Here is a 15,508-nt window from a genome sequence, read left to right as displayed (position 1 = left end):
AAAGAATTCCAGCTACGGTGACTACTGTGAGGGGTAATCCCTTACAATTTTTTGCTATTTCCCTCCCTAGTTTCTCATCATAGCTATCCCTGCAAGATAGCCTCTTTTGTAACAGTTCCCAGCTCTCATCATCAGTGAGTTGGCGAAGGTAGTGAGACTCACGGTTAGGATTAATTTTTTGGCTACTTCAGGATGTCTACTTGTGAAGAGGATCCTGCTTCCATTGGCATCATTGGGCAGCGATCTTTCCAACCCACTCCATGTGTCAGCATCCCAGACATCATCCAAAACAATGAGATACTTATTTTTCAGTAAACGCCTTTTGAGCTCTTCCTCCAAATAGACTTCACTCTTGTTCAGATATTGATCAGAAAGTTCAGGAACAATCCATCCCAAAATCTGAAGAACCAAATCTTTCTTTGTATATACTTGAGAAACAATGCACCATGCATGACTATGAAATGTGCGTGTAACTGAAGGATCATTAAAAACACTTCTGGCCAAAGTAGTCTTACCTAGTCCTGGCATACCTACAACAGAAATGATATCCAACTGTTTTGATCCACTTACAAGTTGATCAATTATCTTCTTTGCCTCGTCATTCAAACTCACCACAGCTTTGTTGATTGCTGGCGTTCTACCCTGTGCTGGCAAAGAATTGGAAGACCTGATAGGTTTTTGGGATGCCAAGCTACACCTATTGTCACCAATCTTCAAGGCCTCCATCTTAATAAAATTAATTTCTTCTGTGAGTGGACCAAATATCGTTGGAGAATAATCAGGATCATTTCCGACAACTAAGGATTGAATCATAAGTTGTGCTTTGTACGCCACCTCTACAGCATGACGGGAAAGAGCTTGAAGCTTTTCATCCTGATTACGTTCTTCCAGATTATTCTCCAACAAGGATCTCAAGGATATAAGATCATCTAGTACTGTCTGAATTTCATTGCTTGCAAAAACATTTGAATCAACCTTACAACCTGGCAAATCTTTGAGATTTTGTAGAAAAAAGTTCATAAAGCCAAGCTCATCTGTCTTAGGAAAGATAAGTGCTGATGTTACTACCTTGATAAGCTTAATATTTCCCAGCAGGTTGACAAGTGCAGAATCCATTTCCTTGGCCAAGCCTTCTTTCAATCCTTGCACAAATAGTGAGCAAATTACGATCCCTGCCTCACTGACAGCAGCTCGAATGAGATCCTTAACTTTGTTAGGCAACTTCCCAAAGTACTTCTTGAGAATGGTTCTCAAGAATCTGAGCCCCTCATAGAGAATTGGCATTTGATCCTCCAAAGAAACCACACAAGTAATACTGTGCGTCAGTCCTTCCCAAATCCGATATAGGAGGGAATCAACAAAATCCCCTAGTATATGCTCTTCTATCTCCAATGTCCGAGCATGTGGCGATCCAGATAGCAAGACTTGGATGTATGTCTCACGGATTTGTGGATCAACAGCCGCCATCTTTTGTAGCAGCTCAGAAAAGATCAACCGCATTTTATCATCCCGTGCTTCTTTATCATCATATGGGTAAAACACCCACATGTGGAAGACTCTTGCTGCTGCATCGATAGCCACAACTTGTAAACGCATGAAGAGAACTTCCAACTGCCCATACTCAAAGCCTCGCCATTCTGCAAAGCGAATGAAGTTCTTCAAGAAAGCCACCTTCTCTTTGAGGGCTTCGAGTAAATCTCGCACATCTTGGTCATCAACATTTACCCAAGTTTGGACATCCTCTATATTCACTAGCAGGAAGTCGATGAAATCCATAATTTTTGGGCCCCAGCTGGAATGGTTTTGCAATGAATTGTAGTAATCCAACAAATTGATATAGGATCGGCTGATTTCTTGCCTCAAATTGTAGATGCAAGTGGTTCTTATTTCGCCAACCTTGTGATCAAACTTGGACTTCCAATCGAAAGTCCCTTCTTCCTCTCCTCCAAGACCATAAAAGTACTTATCTTTTCCCTTCAAGAGATTGAAAGAGGCTTTGCTGCCCATCCCCATGAAACCTTGACCATAGCTGAATCGTTCTTTTCCCATATAAGAACGATTATACGAGTACGGTCCCTGTTTCAAGGGGAAGAACTGTTCCTGTTTCAGGCGGATCAAATGGGAATTCAAACCCAGTTTGCGGAATCTTTCTTCACTAAGACAATCATTATACAAGTCCAGAATTTTTTTCTCTACTGCAGGTTCAAGGCTAGTCAAGAAAGATGCCAGATTATTGTTGTTACCAGGTTTGGAATACAGATCGTAGTTCCACTCTCTTGCACACCAAAAGAGGGTTCTCAGAAGTCTCAACTCCGCCTTCAGGTCCAACACCCTGTTATATTGTACACCAAAATCTTTCACCAGCAACTCTAGATCACGCAAGACTGTAGCAATGATATCAGAGGCCATCTCTGTCTCTTTCAGATCAGATCCCTCGGCTCTTCAGCAGCAATAGAGAAAACTGAAATGAAAACTTGAACAGCTAAAGCTAATGCTGGCTATTCCACTCTGCCAATGGAGTATTCAGTCAAATTCCATAGGAAAAGAGATAGGTTTTGTGGCAAGTTTCGGCTTTTGCAATGAACAGAAATAATTGTAGTAACTTAATACTCCCAGAATGGACAAAGTGGCCGGCTTTCGCAAGTTCCGGTTATTGCTAAAGATTCCACACCCGAAATGGACACCATAATAATGGTGGTAACTAAAATTTCCCGTTCATCGAGGGGGCGCCACATTTTTCATTTTAAAACATTTAAAATATTTGTCAGGCTGAAAAGATCAAAATATATTTTAATTTTAATTTTTAATATAATCTTTCTTTTTAATCATATCCATGCTATTCATTCAACTTTTAATTTTAAATTTATAAAAATAAAATTAAAAAAAATGTAAACATCATAATTAAATTATTATTTTTAAAATGTTAAATTCTTAAAATATAACTGAATAATCGAAACGGAGGGAGTAATTGCAATACTGCACTGCATCAATCAAGCTTGACTTTTCTTAAGGTGATTGGAGCCCTACGTTACTATTTCTTGATGCTTTTTTGACAGGTGGATGGGAGACCAAATGCTAGATTTTGGTGGGGTAAGGGAGAAAAGGAAAACGCTGTACACTGGACAAGTTGGAAGAGAATCTCTGAACTAAAAGGAAAATGAGGGTTGGGATTTAGGGATTTAGTGGCTTTCAACACAGCCCTGCTTGCAAAAAAAAATTGGAGATTCAGAACATTTCCAAATTTGTTAGCAAGCACGGTAATGACAGCTAAATAGTAGCTGTGTTTTCAAATTCGGATCGGATCGGTCGGTCCGACCAGTTGAACCGAGAATCGGTCAAGTGTTCGGTCCGAGTTGGTCATCAGAACCGAGAGATTTAAAACCCGGTCAACTCCGGTCAAAAACCGGGTTTGACCGGTATAGAACCAGAAAAACCGGTCCAACTGGAGATTTTGTAAAAAAAGTTTAAATTTTTTTAATATTATGTTTTAACCCCCTAAATTGTGAAAACTTATTAATATACCTCAAATATTTTATACTTTATAAATATTGTCCTAAAATTTGATGTTATTTTTCAATTAAATCCATAATTTTAATTCTAAACTTGTTAATGTTTATTAAATAATATAAATTGTTACTTGATTGTTCTAATTTCTTTGTATTTTCTTGTTAAATATATTTGAAACATCAAATATATATAAATATACCTTTATTAATATCAATATGTTATTAGATATTTTATATACAATAATTTAATTTTTAAATAATTTTTATTTATGACGTCATCCGGTTCGACCCCTATCGACCCCCGGTCGAACCCATTGACCCCTGACCCCTGACCTCAGCCGAGTCGATATCCGGTCCGGTTCTGAAAACATAGCTAAATACATTAGAGATCCAAGCTGGTTGGAGAAGGAACCCCCAAAGACAGCATCATGGTGCTGGAAAAGCATCCACAGTGCAAGGAAACTACTGCTTGAAGGATTATGGAAAAGAATTGGTGATGGAACAAATGTAAACATTTGGAAGGATAAGTGGGTAATGGGATCAGAAATGGGTATAGTGACCACAAAAAGACCTGCAAATTGTCATTTAGAATATGTAAGTGATTTGATAGAGGATGGCAGATGGAAAAGGAGACAATACTGCAACTGTTCTGCGAAAAGAAGGCAGAGCTGATAGAAAACATCCCTCTTAGCCTGCACAGAAGGATGGACAGATCATTCTAGAGATTTTCCAAAACTGGAGTGTATACCGTCAAATCTGGATATGCAATGGCTAAAGAGGAGGAAGACCAGCATAAGAAAACGAAGGGGATGAATGCTGAAACTAGTAGGGAGATTAGGAAGCACAGCGTTTGGAAGAGGCTATGGGGACTCAACATAAAGGCAAAATTGAAGCACTTCATCTGGAAATGCCTGCAAAACTGTATCCTTGTTATGAGGTGACCTTTAGAAGAATAGGAAAGCGAGATGCAAGATGTGATTGCTGTGGACAAAATTTGAAACTATAGAACATATGTTTTTCTTTTGTGCAAATGCTGAGCTAGTTTGGAAATTGGCCCCAGTTAAATGGGGGGACTAAAAGAGCAACAACACTTGTGGAAATGGTGGGAAATGGTAATGCAAGCAAGCTCAATGGACCATGGACAAGACAGGATTAACATCACAATCAGCATATTATGGCAAATCTGGAAAGCTCGGAACAAAAAGGTGTTTGAAAGAATCAATCCAAACTCAAACAAAATTGTGAAGAAGGCACAAGAAGAATGGATAGAGTATGAACTGACAAAGGAAACTGAAAGGGAAGAACCAGGCAATGCTGCTATGTCGCAACAACAACAACAAAGCAGGAGAAAAATATCAAAGGAAGGAGTGATCAAGTTGCATATTGATGCAGCAATATCTGCAAGAATGATAAGAACGAGGCAAGGCATAATAGCAAGGAACTGGATAGGAGAAATTGTGAAGGCAAAAGGGATAGTACATCAAAGAAAGAGTGAAGCCAGCATGGTGGAAGCACTAGCTATGAGAAATGCATTAGTGATGGCCAAAGATGCAGGGTGGACCAAGATAGAGGTCTACACAGACTGCAAATCAGTGGTGGATCAAATCAACACATGCAATGTAAATAACTACAACATTGCAACCATTTTGGAAGATATTCAGGAATTAAGGCAATGGTTTCAAAGCTGCAGCTTTTCTTTTGTGCATAGAGCAGAAAATAGATGCAGCCATGAACTAGCTCAATTTGCAGTACAGTTAGTCCAGGACATAGAATAAGAATGTGATTTCCCAGTATTGCTGCTAGAATTAGCAAGAAAGGAAATGAGGGCAGTGTCCCCTTTTGTTATTAAATTTTGTAATATCAAGTTTAATATATAAAAAGCTGTTAATGTTTGTTGGAAAAAAGATAGGACCAAATGCTGTACACTTCTTGCAGAGAATCAAATAGTAAACTATTTTGCTGTCGCTTCACATATGCAAAAATATATATATACACTAGAGTCAATGTACAAGATACACAGGGATTTGGTCTTTGGTTCTCTTGCGAATGCCAAGTAACGCCCATGCAATAGGGTTGCGAACGAATCAAGTCAAATCGAATTTTGGTCTAATCAAGTTCATTCTCGACTTGATTTTATCAAACTCGAATTCGATCTCGAACTCGACAAGCTCTCAATATAAAGTTCGAATTAGAGATCGACCTCAAATTTGAACCGAGTCGAGCTCGAGCTCGAAATTAAAAAAATAAAAAATAATTATTTTTTATTTTTTTTAAATGGATAAAATAGTAAATTTTCTTAACAAATAATAAAATATTAGAAATTTATATGTAATTTCATTATTAAAATAAAAATAAATATGTGTGTGTGTATGTATATATGTGATCGAACCGATTTATAAGTTGAGTATCTTTGAACTCAAATTTAAATTCGAACTCGACTTGATCGACTCGAATTCGGTGTTGACCAGTCGAATTGAGTTTTAACTCAAACTGCTTCTCGCTCGACTCGTATGCGGCCCTACTGTGCAATGGACAATCCAAGATCAGGTAAACCAGACTCGACTCATCTCCACTATTGATTTCAAAATCAGTTGATTTTAAAATAACGGATTCTTTGTGCTTCAAAAAACAGAGGGTTATCTAAATGAAAAGAATAACGGAAGAAGAAAACAGCAAGTAAGTATTAGAAATCACAAAAAATTTTCACAATGATACAAAAGTTGAGGAAGGTTAACGTACATTATCCTTTTAATAGTAAAATTGCAATTTTACATAAAGTATGGAATCTTGTGTTGCAATGATATTCCATATCCGGATAAATAAACCGTGCCATGTCAAATACACCTCATGCGATATTATTACTATTAGGGGATTTTGAGCACATCATTGTGGAGAAAAAAATGTACAAGTCATCACTATCAAATATAAGAGCAAAATACATGGTAATCATGTTGGTTACCTCTACCTAAATCTGGGCCAACCTATGAAACTGTCCGTGACGATCAAAACGTGCAAGTCTTCCTCAAACAAAAATCTGGAAATCCTCATTTCCAGAGTCTTTTTGCTCTTCCTCAATCTCCCAAACTGAACGTACAGCCGAATCTGAACAGCCGTGTACATCAATCATTTCAAGAGTTGAAACTTCCCCAAAACAAGAAGGGACTTCTTTCAGTCTCCAGCATCGAACCAAGACTAGTTTCCGTAGACGCGGGAACTGATCAGATGAGCATTTCCATCGAAATATACGCAACTGTTCCAGTTTCAAGTACTTGAGCCGAGGAAACTCAAATCCTTCCATGTCCCATGTATCCTGCCGAGAGATTTCATGACCTAATTTGAACACCTCAAGGTTGCATAGTTTCCCAATCATTGGAATTTCACTCCAATGGAAATATAAGAGACTTAACTTCTTTAGACTGATCAACGGAAAACGAAACTCAAGAGTGTACCTCCTGCGCTGATCCAGCATGAGCTTGAGCGATTCCAATTGGCTCAGAAAATCCATTGCCACAATCTTATTACAATCTCCATTATATTCCTCAGATTTGAAGAGCTTGCATTTTAGTCTGCGGATGTTTGGGAATTTTTCTAATATCCTTTCGCTTTGTACCGAACTAAGAAACAAAACAGAAATGCTGTCTAAATTATGTAAACTCCCCAGGTTCTCTTCAGCCAAATTAAAAGTAAAACCATTTCTTGCGTCTAGTCGCCTCAATTTCTTCAAATTCCATATAGTATCTGGCAGTAGGACATTTCTGTCTGCTTGGACGATAAAAGTTTCTAAATATGAGAGATTGCCTACTGATGAAGGGATGGAATTGGCTGAAAGATGAATTGCCAAGTACCTCAGCTCAGAAAGCAACCCTATTTTACTTGGAAGTTCACCATGTAGACAAAATTGTTCCAAGTCCAAGACTCTCAGACGTTTGAAAAAGACAAATAGGAATTTAGGAAAACCACTTCGGACCATCTCATCCTCCTGAGCATAGAACATCAGAGAGTTCGCACGGGTTGAGCATAGCCTTGAGTACGCAAAAATATCCTGCCCTGAAAAAATGCATAACCTTCTCAGATTGCGTGGCTCATCAAAGGTGAAAAGCTTATCATCTCCATGTAAAAACTGCAGAAAATTTTCTTTCTGGGCTTTTACCAAACAAAACTCGTGCAACAAATCATGAATGCGGCAAGTTCTAACACCACCTAGGGATCTTTCTTTGGAAACCATAACCAAGCTTCTGCTTATGAGTTCATATATGTACTCCTCAGCTACATCCTCCAAGCTCTTTATCACACTTTTCTGGACAAATCCTTCAGCGATCCATAAACTCATCAACCTCCAAGAGGGAATCTCTGTGTCTTCGGGAAATGCTGCGAAGTAGAGAAAGCATGGTTTTAGATATTCAGGTAAATGCCGGTAACTCAGCTCTAATACATTCATGCAATGATCTGTAGCACAAACAGCACTTAATCTTAGTCTTTCCACGATCTCTATCCAGCCATCTTTCTCCAGTTTAGCAAGAATTCCAGCTACCGTAACAATTGTGAGAGGTAGTCCCTGACAATGTTTGGCTATCTGCATCCCTAGATCACTGTGCGCTGAAGGATAGCCTTCTTCTTCAGGTAGCTTCTTCTGCAGTAATTCCCAGCTCTCCTTATCAGTAAGTCGTTGAAGATGGTGAATTGTAACATTTTCGTTGATTTCTAGAGCCACCATAGGAAGTCGACTGGTTAAGAGGATTTTACTTCCATTGGCATTATCTGGGAAAGATCTTTCCAACGTATTCCAGACCTCACTACTCCACACATCATCAAGAACAATGAGATACCTATTTTTCATCAAACGCTGCCTTAGCTTTTGTTCCATCTCATCTTCAGTCTTCTTTGAATATTCATCACCACAGTGGTGTTTTTTTCTTTGTAGCTGATCATCAAAAAGGTCAGGATCCATACAACTCAAAATCTGAAGCAGCAAATCCTTTTGCTGATAGAGTTGAGAAACAGTACACCATGCACGGACATGAAAAAAGCATCTAATTGAAAGATCATTATAAACATTTTGGGCCAAAGTCGTTTTACCTATTCCAGGCATACCAACAATGGAAACAAACCCCAACTGCTTATGTCCTCTTGTAAGTTTGTGAATTATTCTGGCTTCATCTTCCAACCTCACCCGAACTTTGTTGGTTGTCCTGCTCACACTATGGGCTTCCAACCTATACTTATTGTCACAAACCTTCATGGCTTCAATCTTAGCAAGATTAATCTCTTTAAGCTCTTCCCTGATGGAATCAAATATGATTGGAGACCAAAAATCTGGAAAGTCTCCAATGAACAAGGATTTAACCGTCAGCTGTGTCTTGTGCGCCACCTCCATGACCGGTCTCCGAAGGGCTTGGTTGCTCTGGTCCACACTGATCTCCAAGAAAGATCTTACTGATACAAGATCTTCTCGGATAGTTTGAATTTGATCCTTTGGAAAAGCAATTGAACCAACCTCACAACTCGGCAGCTCTTTCAGCTTTTCAAGGAGAAAATCCATAAAACCAAGCTCATTGTTTCTTGAAAAGATGAATGTCGATGTAACTACTTTTACAAGCTTAATCTTTCCCATGAAGTTGAAAAGTGACAAATCGAATTCCTTGGCCAAGATATTTTTCAAGTTGTGCAAAACAAGTATGTAAATCATGATTACTGCTTCTTTGACCGCAGCTCGAATGAGATCCAAGATTTCTTTCAAGTCGTGCAAAAAAAGTAGGCAAATTATGATTCCTGCTTCGTTGACCGCAGCTCGAATGAGATCCTTCTCTTTTTCATGAAGCTCATCAAACTTCTCCGGGTACTTCATAAGAATGGTTTCCAAGAATCTTAGTCCCTTATAGAGCAGTGGTATTTGCTCCTCAAAACAGATAATCAACACGGCATCACGATTTAGTAGCTTATCAAGACTGTCCAGGAGAAAATGAACATGGCCCTCCAATCGATCCTTGTTGGTCTCCAGAATGTTGGATGATCTTTTCCAGTGTGTAGCTGTCAAGACTTTGATGTAACTCTCACGGATCTGGGGTTCAAAAAACACGAATTTTGCCAGCACCCCAGAAATCTTTGTTTTCATTTCGTCACGCACGATCGCATCCCTTTTGCGACCCGTGGAAATGAAAAAGACGCTTGCCGCTGCATTGACTGCCACAAGTTCCAAATGAGTCAAGAGAACCTTCAACTGCTTGTGCTGAAACCCTTTCAATTCTGCAAAGTGAATGAATCGTTTGAAGAATTCCAGCTTCTCTTTAAAGCTTGAGATCAGAGCTCGCAAGTGGACATCGCCCAAGTCGTCCAAGTCGACAAGATCTTCCATATTTGCTAACAGCGAGTCAATGAATTCCATAAGTTCGTCTCTGGATTGCAAGGAGTAACCCACCGCAGTGATGCTGGAATAGGATTCGCTGATTTTTTGTGTGAAAGACCATAAGCTTCCCCGAAAATCTTCCGCCATCCCAATAAAATAAGCTTTCATGTGAGATTGTGGATAGAATCGTTCCTCTACTCCAAAACGAATGAAGTCCAACTCCTTTCCTATTCGGTCAACTGCATCTTCAAGGCTATGCAACAGAGATCCAAGACTTGCATTTTCATCTGATTTAAAGTAGAGAAATATGCTACGCATGAAAGATCCAAGAGATTCCCAACTGATCAAACGATTGCTGCTCCTAGCACACAAAACAAATGTTCTCAGAAGTCTTAGATCCATCCTCAGCCCCGTCCACAGATGAGATTCTACGTCCAGATCTTTTGCCAGATGCTCTAGAGCATTTAAGACTATATCAACGAAAGCACAGCCCATCTTTGATTCTTTCTATCCTCTGCAGCAATGGAAGACACTTGAAACTTTACCTCTTTTTTTCAACTTCAGTGAACACGAACTCCAGGAACTAATCCATGCTATTCTCAGCGGTTCTTGTCTCAATATTTCGGTAAACCCCTTCCTACAATGAATGGAACAAGATCTCTCTCTTCCCTTCTCTCTCTCTCTCTCTCTCTCTCTCTCTCACTTTTTTTTTTTTTTTTTGTACACAGGTGCAACTGTAGAGCGACTCTATGGCCGCAGGGGAAAGGTCGTTTATACGCTCAACAACACACGGTGGTGTTTGGAATTGTACCCAAAAAATTTTACATTTTTTTTAAATTTTTTACATGTATTAAATTGTTATAGTATATTTTTTTCATACAAATTTCAAAAAATTACAATTCAAATGGAATGGAACCCTCCTCTTTTGGTAAAAAGAAAAAAGGAGCATTTGCACAAGGGAAAAATCATTTAAAATTTAGTCTCAATCTAAATTTTTTATCATTTTTTACTCTAAATGATCAATTTTTTTTAAGAGCAAAAGGATTAAATCTCATTTATAACCAAACAAACAACTGGATCCATTATTCAATTTTGCTCTCTAAAGAAGTAGAATTTGACTCTTACCATATTCATTTTTAACCCAAAAAAAAAAAAAAGAAATCGGATCAAAATTATATTAATCTTTGTCACTACAAAAGCAAGATCTGACATTTATATACATAAAAAATGATAACATGTGAATCATTTTGTGATTTCAACTAAAAAGAAATTAAAAATTTAGGTTAGAACCAAATTTTACTTATTTAAATTTATAAGAAATATAAAATTAATATTTTAAAAATAAAAAACAAAAAAATTTATTTAACAAAATGTCATGATGGTTGTTTTGAATGGTTTCCTTTTCCAAAATGTGCCCGCAAACATATATTATAATCGCTATTACTTTCTACTACCAAATGACTCTCTTAACATTTCGAAGTTTCCAAATAACCCCACATAATTTTATATAAAGGGAAAACTTGACTAAAAGCAGCTTCCTATTAGTTGAAATGCTAGTGTTAACCAAATGAGAACTAAATAGATATGTATGTTAAACTATATGGAATTAAGTGGATATTATAGACCACTTGGCTTCTTATCTTTCTGAGCAAAGAAAAGTAGAGAGCTCACATTGGTACAACATAGCCTTGAGTTTGCAAAAACATCTTGCTCCGAGAAAAGGCATGGCCTCTGTAGATTTCATGGCTCATCAAAGGTGAAAAGCTCATCATGCCCATGCAGAGAAACTGCAGAAAATTTTCTTTTCTGGCTTTTACCACACAGAACTCATGCAACAAATCATGTATGTGGCAAATTCTTACACCTCCTAGGGATCTTTCTTTCCAGACCATAACCAAGCTTCTCCTTATCAGTTCACACACATAATCCTGAGCCACATCTTCTAAGCTCTTTACATCACTTTTTTCCACAAGCCCTTCAGCGATCCATAAACTCATCAACCTCCGAAAAGGAATCTCTTGGTCTTCAAGAAATGTCCCAAAATAAAGAAAGCACGGCTTTAGATAATCAGGTAAATGCCCATAACCAGCTCTAAAACATCCATACACTGATCGGTGGCACAAACAGCAGCGCTTAAACTCAGTCTTTCTGCAATCTCTTTCCAACCATCTTGCTTCAGATTTGCAAGAATTCCAGCTACTGTTAACAACTTTGAGTGGTAGCCCCTGACAATGTTTTGCCATTTGCATCCCCAGATCACTCTGTGCTAAAGGATAGCCTTCTTCTTCACAAGCTATCTGTTTCTGCAGTAATTCCCAGCTCTCCTTATCAGTAACTCCTCGAAGATGGTGAATTTTACCATTCTGGTTAATCTCAAAAGCCACCTTAGGAAGTCGACTTGTTAAAAGGATTCTACTGCCATTGGCATTATCAGGGGAAGATCATTGCAAGCCACTCCAGGCCTCGCTATTCCACACATCATCCAAAACAATGAGATATGTAATTCTCATCAAACTTTGTCTTAGCTTTTTCTTCCAACTCATCTTGAGTCATCTTACTATAGTCACCATCAGAAGGGTCAGAATTCATACAACCCAAAATCTGAAGCAGTAAATTTTTCTGTTGATGAATTTTAGAAACATTACACCATGCACGTGCATGAAAAAAGCGTCTGACTGAATGATCATTGTAAACATTTCTTGCCAAAGTTGTCTTACCTAGTCCCGCCATACCCACAATAGAAACAACGTCTAACTGCTTTGGTCCTCTGGTAAGTTTCTGAGTTACTGTGGTTACCTCAGCGTCCAATTTCACCACAATTTTGTTGGTTGTCCTGCTTGCACTATGGGTTTCCAATCTTAACTTACTATGACTAATCTTCAAAGCTTCCATCTTAAGAAGATTAACCTCATTAACTTCTTCTCTGATGGAATCAAACAGGATTGGAGAATAACCAGGAATATCTCCAACAAACAAGGATTTTACCAAAAATGTGTCTTCCGTGCCACCTCCATGACACAGCTCCAAAGAGCTTGGTTGCACTGGTCCGTACTATTCTCATAGAAAGATCCTAATAATGCAAGATCTTCTTGGATGTCTTGAATTTGATCCTCTGCACAAGCAATTGAATCAACCTCACAACTTGGCAGATCCTTCAGATTTTCTGAGAGAAAGTCCATAAAACCAAGTTCGTTGGTGCTGGGAAAGATGAATGTTGACGTTGAAACTTTAACAAGCTGAATCTTTCCTCAAAATTGAAAAGCGCAGAATCAAATTCCTTCGCCAAGCCTTCTTTCAATTCGTGCACAAAAAGCAGCCAAATTATGATCCCTGCCTTGTTGACTGCAGCTCCAATAAGATCCTTTTCTTTTTCATGTAGCTTATCAAACTTCTCCTGGTGCTTCTTAAGAATGGTTCTCAAGAATCCTAGTCCCTTATACAGGGGTGGTATTTGATCCTTCAAATAGAACATCAGATCGTTACCACGATTTACTAGGTCGCTAAGATTGTCAAGAAGAAAACATACATAGTCCTCCAATACATCCTTACCCATCTCCAGAGTGTCTGATAATCTTGGCACGTGTGAAGCCATCAAGACTTGGACGTAACCCTCATGGAGTTGGCAGTCAACAGACACGATCATTTGCAGCAGTTCAGAAGTCTTATTCTGCATTTCATCGCACACTGTCTCATCCTCTGTGCTAGCTTGATACATGCAAAATACTCCTGCTGCTGCATTGACAGAGGCAGCTTCCAAATGAGTCAAGAGAATTTCCAACTGCTTCTTCTCAAATCCTCGCAATTCTGCGAACTGAGTAAATCATTTGAAGAATGTCAACTTCTCTTCTAGACCTCTAATCAGATTTCTCAAACTCTGATCATAAACATCTCCCCAGTAGATTAGATCCACCACATTTACTATAGGGTGTAGATGAATCCCATAAGCCTGTCCCAGGATTGCACCGAGCAGTCCAACACAGTGATGTAGGAATCAGATTCATTGATCTTTTGGTTAACAGACCCCATGCTTCCCTTAAAATCATAGATTATGTCCTGTAAATCCCATTTCAATTCAGTGAGAGAAGAGAATCCTTAGTCTACTCTAAGACGAAAGGAGTAAAAGACTTCTCCATTTTTGTGGACTGCTTATGCAATACTGTGCAACAAAGATCCCAGACTTGCATTTTCATCAGAGTTGCAACTGTGGTCGTTGCTGCTCCAGTACGTCCTAGCACACGAGACGAATGTTCGCTGAATTCTTAGCTACATCTTCAGGCTCGTCAACCGACAATCATCTACATACAGATCTTTCGCCAGCATCTCTAGAGCATTCAAGACTTCATCAATGGAATCAAAATCCATCTTTCTGAGGTTCCACTGCAGCAATGGAAGATTTTTTATTTTTTTTTTTTTGGTTGCTTTTACGGATAAACTTTCGAACTTCAGTTGAACAAGAACTGTTCTAAGTATTCTATGCTGCTGAAAATCAATTGTTTTTCTTTTTTTTTTTTTTTTTGGTTTTGCAGAAAAACTTTGAACTCCATTTGAACAAGAACTATAGAATGTATCCTATGCTGCTGTTTTTGGGTGCTTTTACTTTAAAATTGAACTGCAATTGAGCAAGAACTGCAGGAAGCCTGCCATGCTGCAGGAAATGAGGTGATTCTTACTTCTCTTACTTCTATGAATATTTTGGTCAACCCTCTCTTTTTCTTAGTGAAATTATGAGTAGAATGAAACAAGATCCGCCAATTCAGGCAGCCATGTTAAACAACCAGGGAAATCATTAATGGACCAAAAAAAAATTTGTTCTCAAGTCTCATTTCCATCTTTCCACCGATAACACTATTTGACCAGAGCATTAATTTCTCAAGTTTTTTTTATTAAGTAGTCCTCAACTTGACTCAATGATGCAGCATTTTTCATTAAACTAATGAATGAAGCAATCTCTAAGCTTTAATAAAGAAAGGAAAACAACTTCGTTATCTCTTGTATCAATTCTATCCTACGTACCGTCATCTCTTGTATCAACCTGTATTCCACCCTTTTATTTTCTTGCAGGTATTCACGGTATATCAAAATATATGGAAAGTGAAAATACAGGTACTAAACAAAATGTTGAATAGAATTGGGATTTGACACATGAAGATAAGGATGCAAAGCCAAAGAGAACTGACTCATGGGAGGCCAATTTGAGGTGCTAGAAAGAGCAATAAAGCTCAAACCATGAATGAGAAGGGGGAAGATAACTGTAAGAAGTAGAAATGCAAGAATCATGGGGAGAAAGGTGGGGAGGGCAATACCGTTAATCACTACCATGGTCGTCTATTCGCCCTTAATCTTGTACATTTGTCTCAAATGTATCTCAAGAATATATGTATTAACCAACCAATATCATCACATGATATTGATGTACTTAACTAACCTTTATTTCCCAGGTAATCTTACGAATTTTAGAGCACAAACATGTACCAAAAGAGAAATTTGTTGAGGAAAATAACTAAATCACAGCGAGCTAAACGTTCAAGAGAAAATGCGCCTAATAATCTCTCCTTTGGTTTTTTGGTTTATCTTTTAGACACTCTTTCTTCTGATGTAGATGGGATGTGAAGGACCAATTTATTGGTGGTATTGATAGGGTGTTAATTGTTAGTAATTT

The 15,508-nt window shown here is 38.3% G+C and overlaps 4 protein-coding genes across 4 annotated transcripts; 1 reads left to right on the top strand and 3 right to left on the bottom strand.

Annotated features, from left to right (window-relative positions):
• Positions 1–66: 66 nt before the first annotated feature.
• On the bottom strand, positions 67–2,409 carry LOC140018183 (putative late blight resistance protein homolog R1B-23). The gene has a single exon (XM_072071506.1). It carries the CDS (start codon positions 2,407–2,409, stop codon positions 67–69), a length of 2,343 nt encoding a protein of 780 aa, XP_071927607.1.
• Positions 2,410–4,570: 2,161 nt separating this feature from the next.
• LOC113694808 (uncharacterized) lies at positions 4,571–5,281 on the top strand. The gene has a single exon (XM_027213692.1). It carries the CDS (start codon positions 4,571–4,573, stop codon positions 5,279–5,281), a length of 711 nt encoding a protein of 236 aa, XP_027069493.1.
• A 1,247-nt stretch (positions 5,282–6,528) lies between these two features.
• LOC113694816 (putative late blight resistance protein homolog R1A-3) lies at positions 6,529–10,344 on the bottom strand. The gene has a single exon (XM_027213704.1). The coding sequence runs from the start codon at positions 10,342–10,344 to the stop codon at positions 6,529–6,531; it is 3,816 nt and encodes a 1,271-aa protein (XP_027069505.1).
• A 1,172-nt stretch (positions 10,345–11,516) lies between these two features.
• Positions 11,517–13,028, bottom strand: LOC113694824 (putative late blight resistance protein homolog R1B-17). The gene is made up of 3 exons (XM_072071505.1): positions 12,892–13,028; positions 12,365–12,772; positions 11,517–12,264 (listed from the first exon to the last, which is right to left on the bottom strand). The coding sequence occupies exons 1-3, from the start codon at positions 13,026–13,028 to the stop codon at positions 11,517–11,519; spliced, it is 1,293 nt and encodes a 430-aa protein (XP_071927606.1).
• Positions 13,029–15,508: the final 2,480 nt, after the last annotated feature.

Source organism: Coffea arabica, chromosome 1e (genome assembly GCF_036785885.1).
Source record: "Coffea arabica cultivar ET-39 chromosome 1e, Coffea Arabica ET-39 HiFi, whole genome shotgun sequence".
Taxonomy (NCBI): domain Eukaryota; kingdom Viridiplantae; phylum Streptophyta; class Magnoliopsida; order Gentianales; family Rubiaceae; genus Coffea; species Coffea arabica.
Note: the sequence above shows the minus strand (reverse complement) of the source record. Positions and strands in the feature narration are given on the sequence as shown.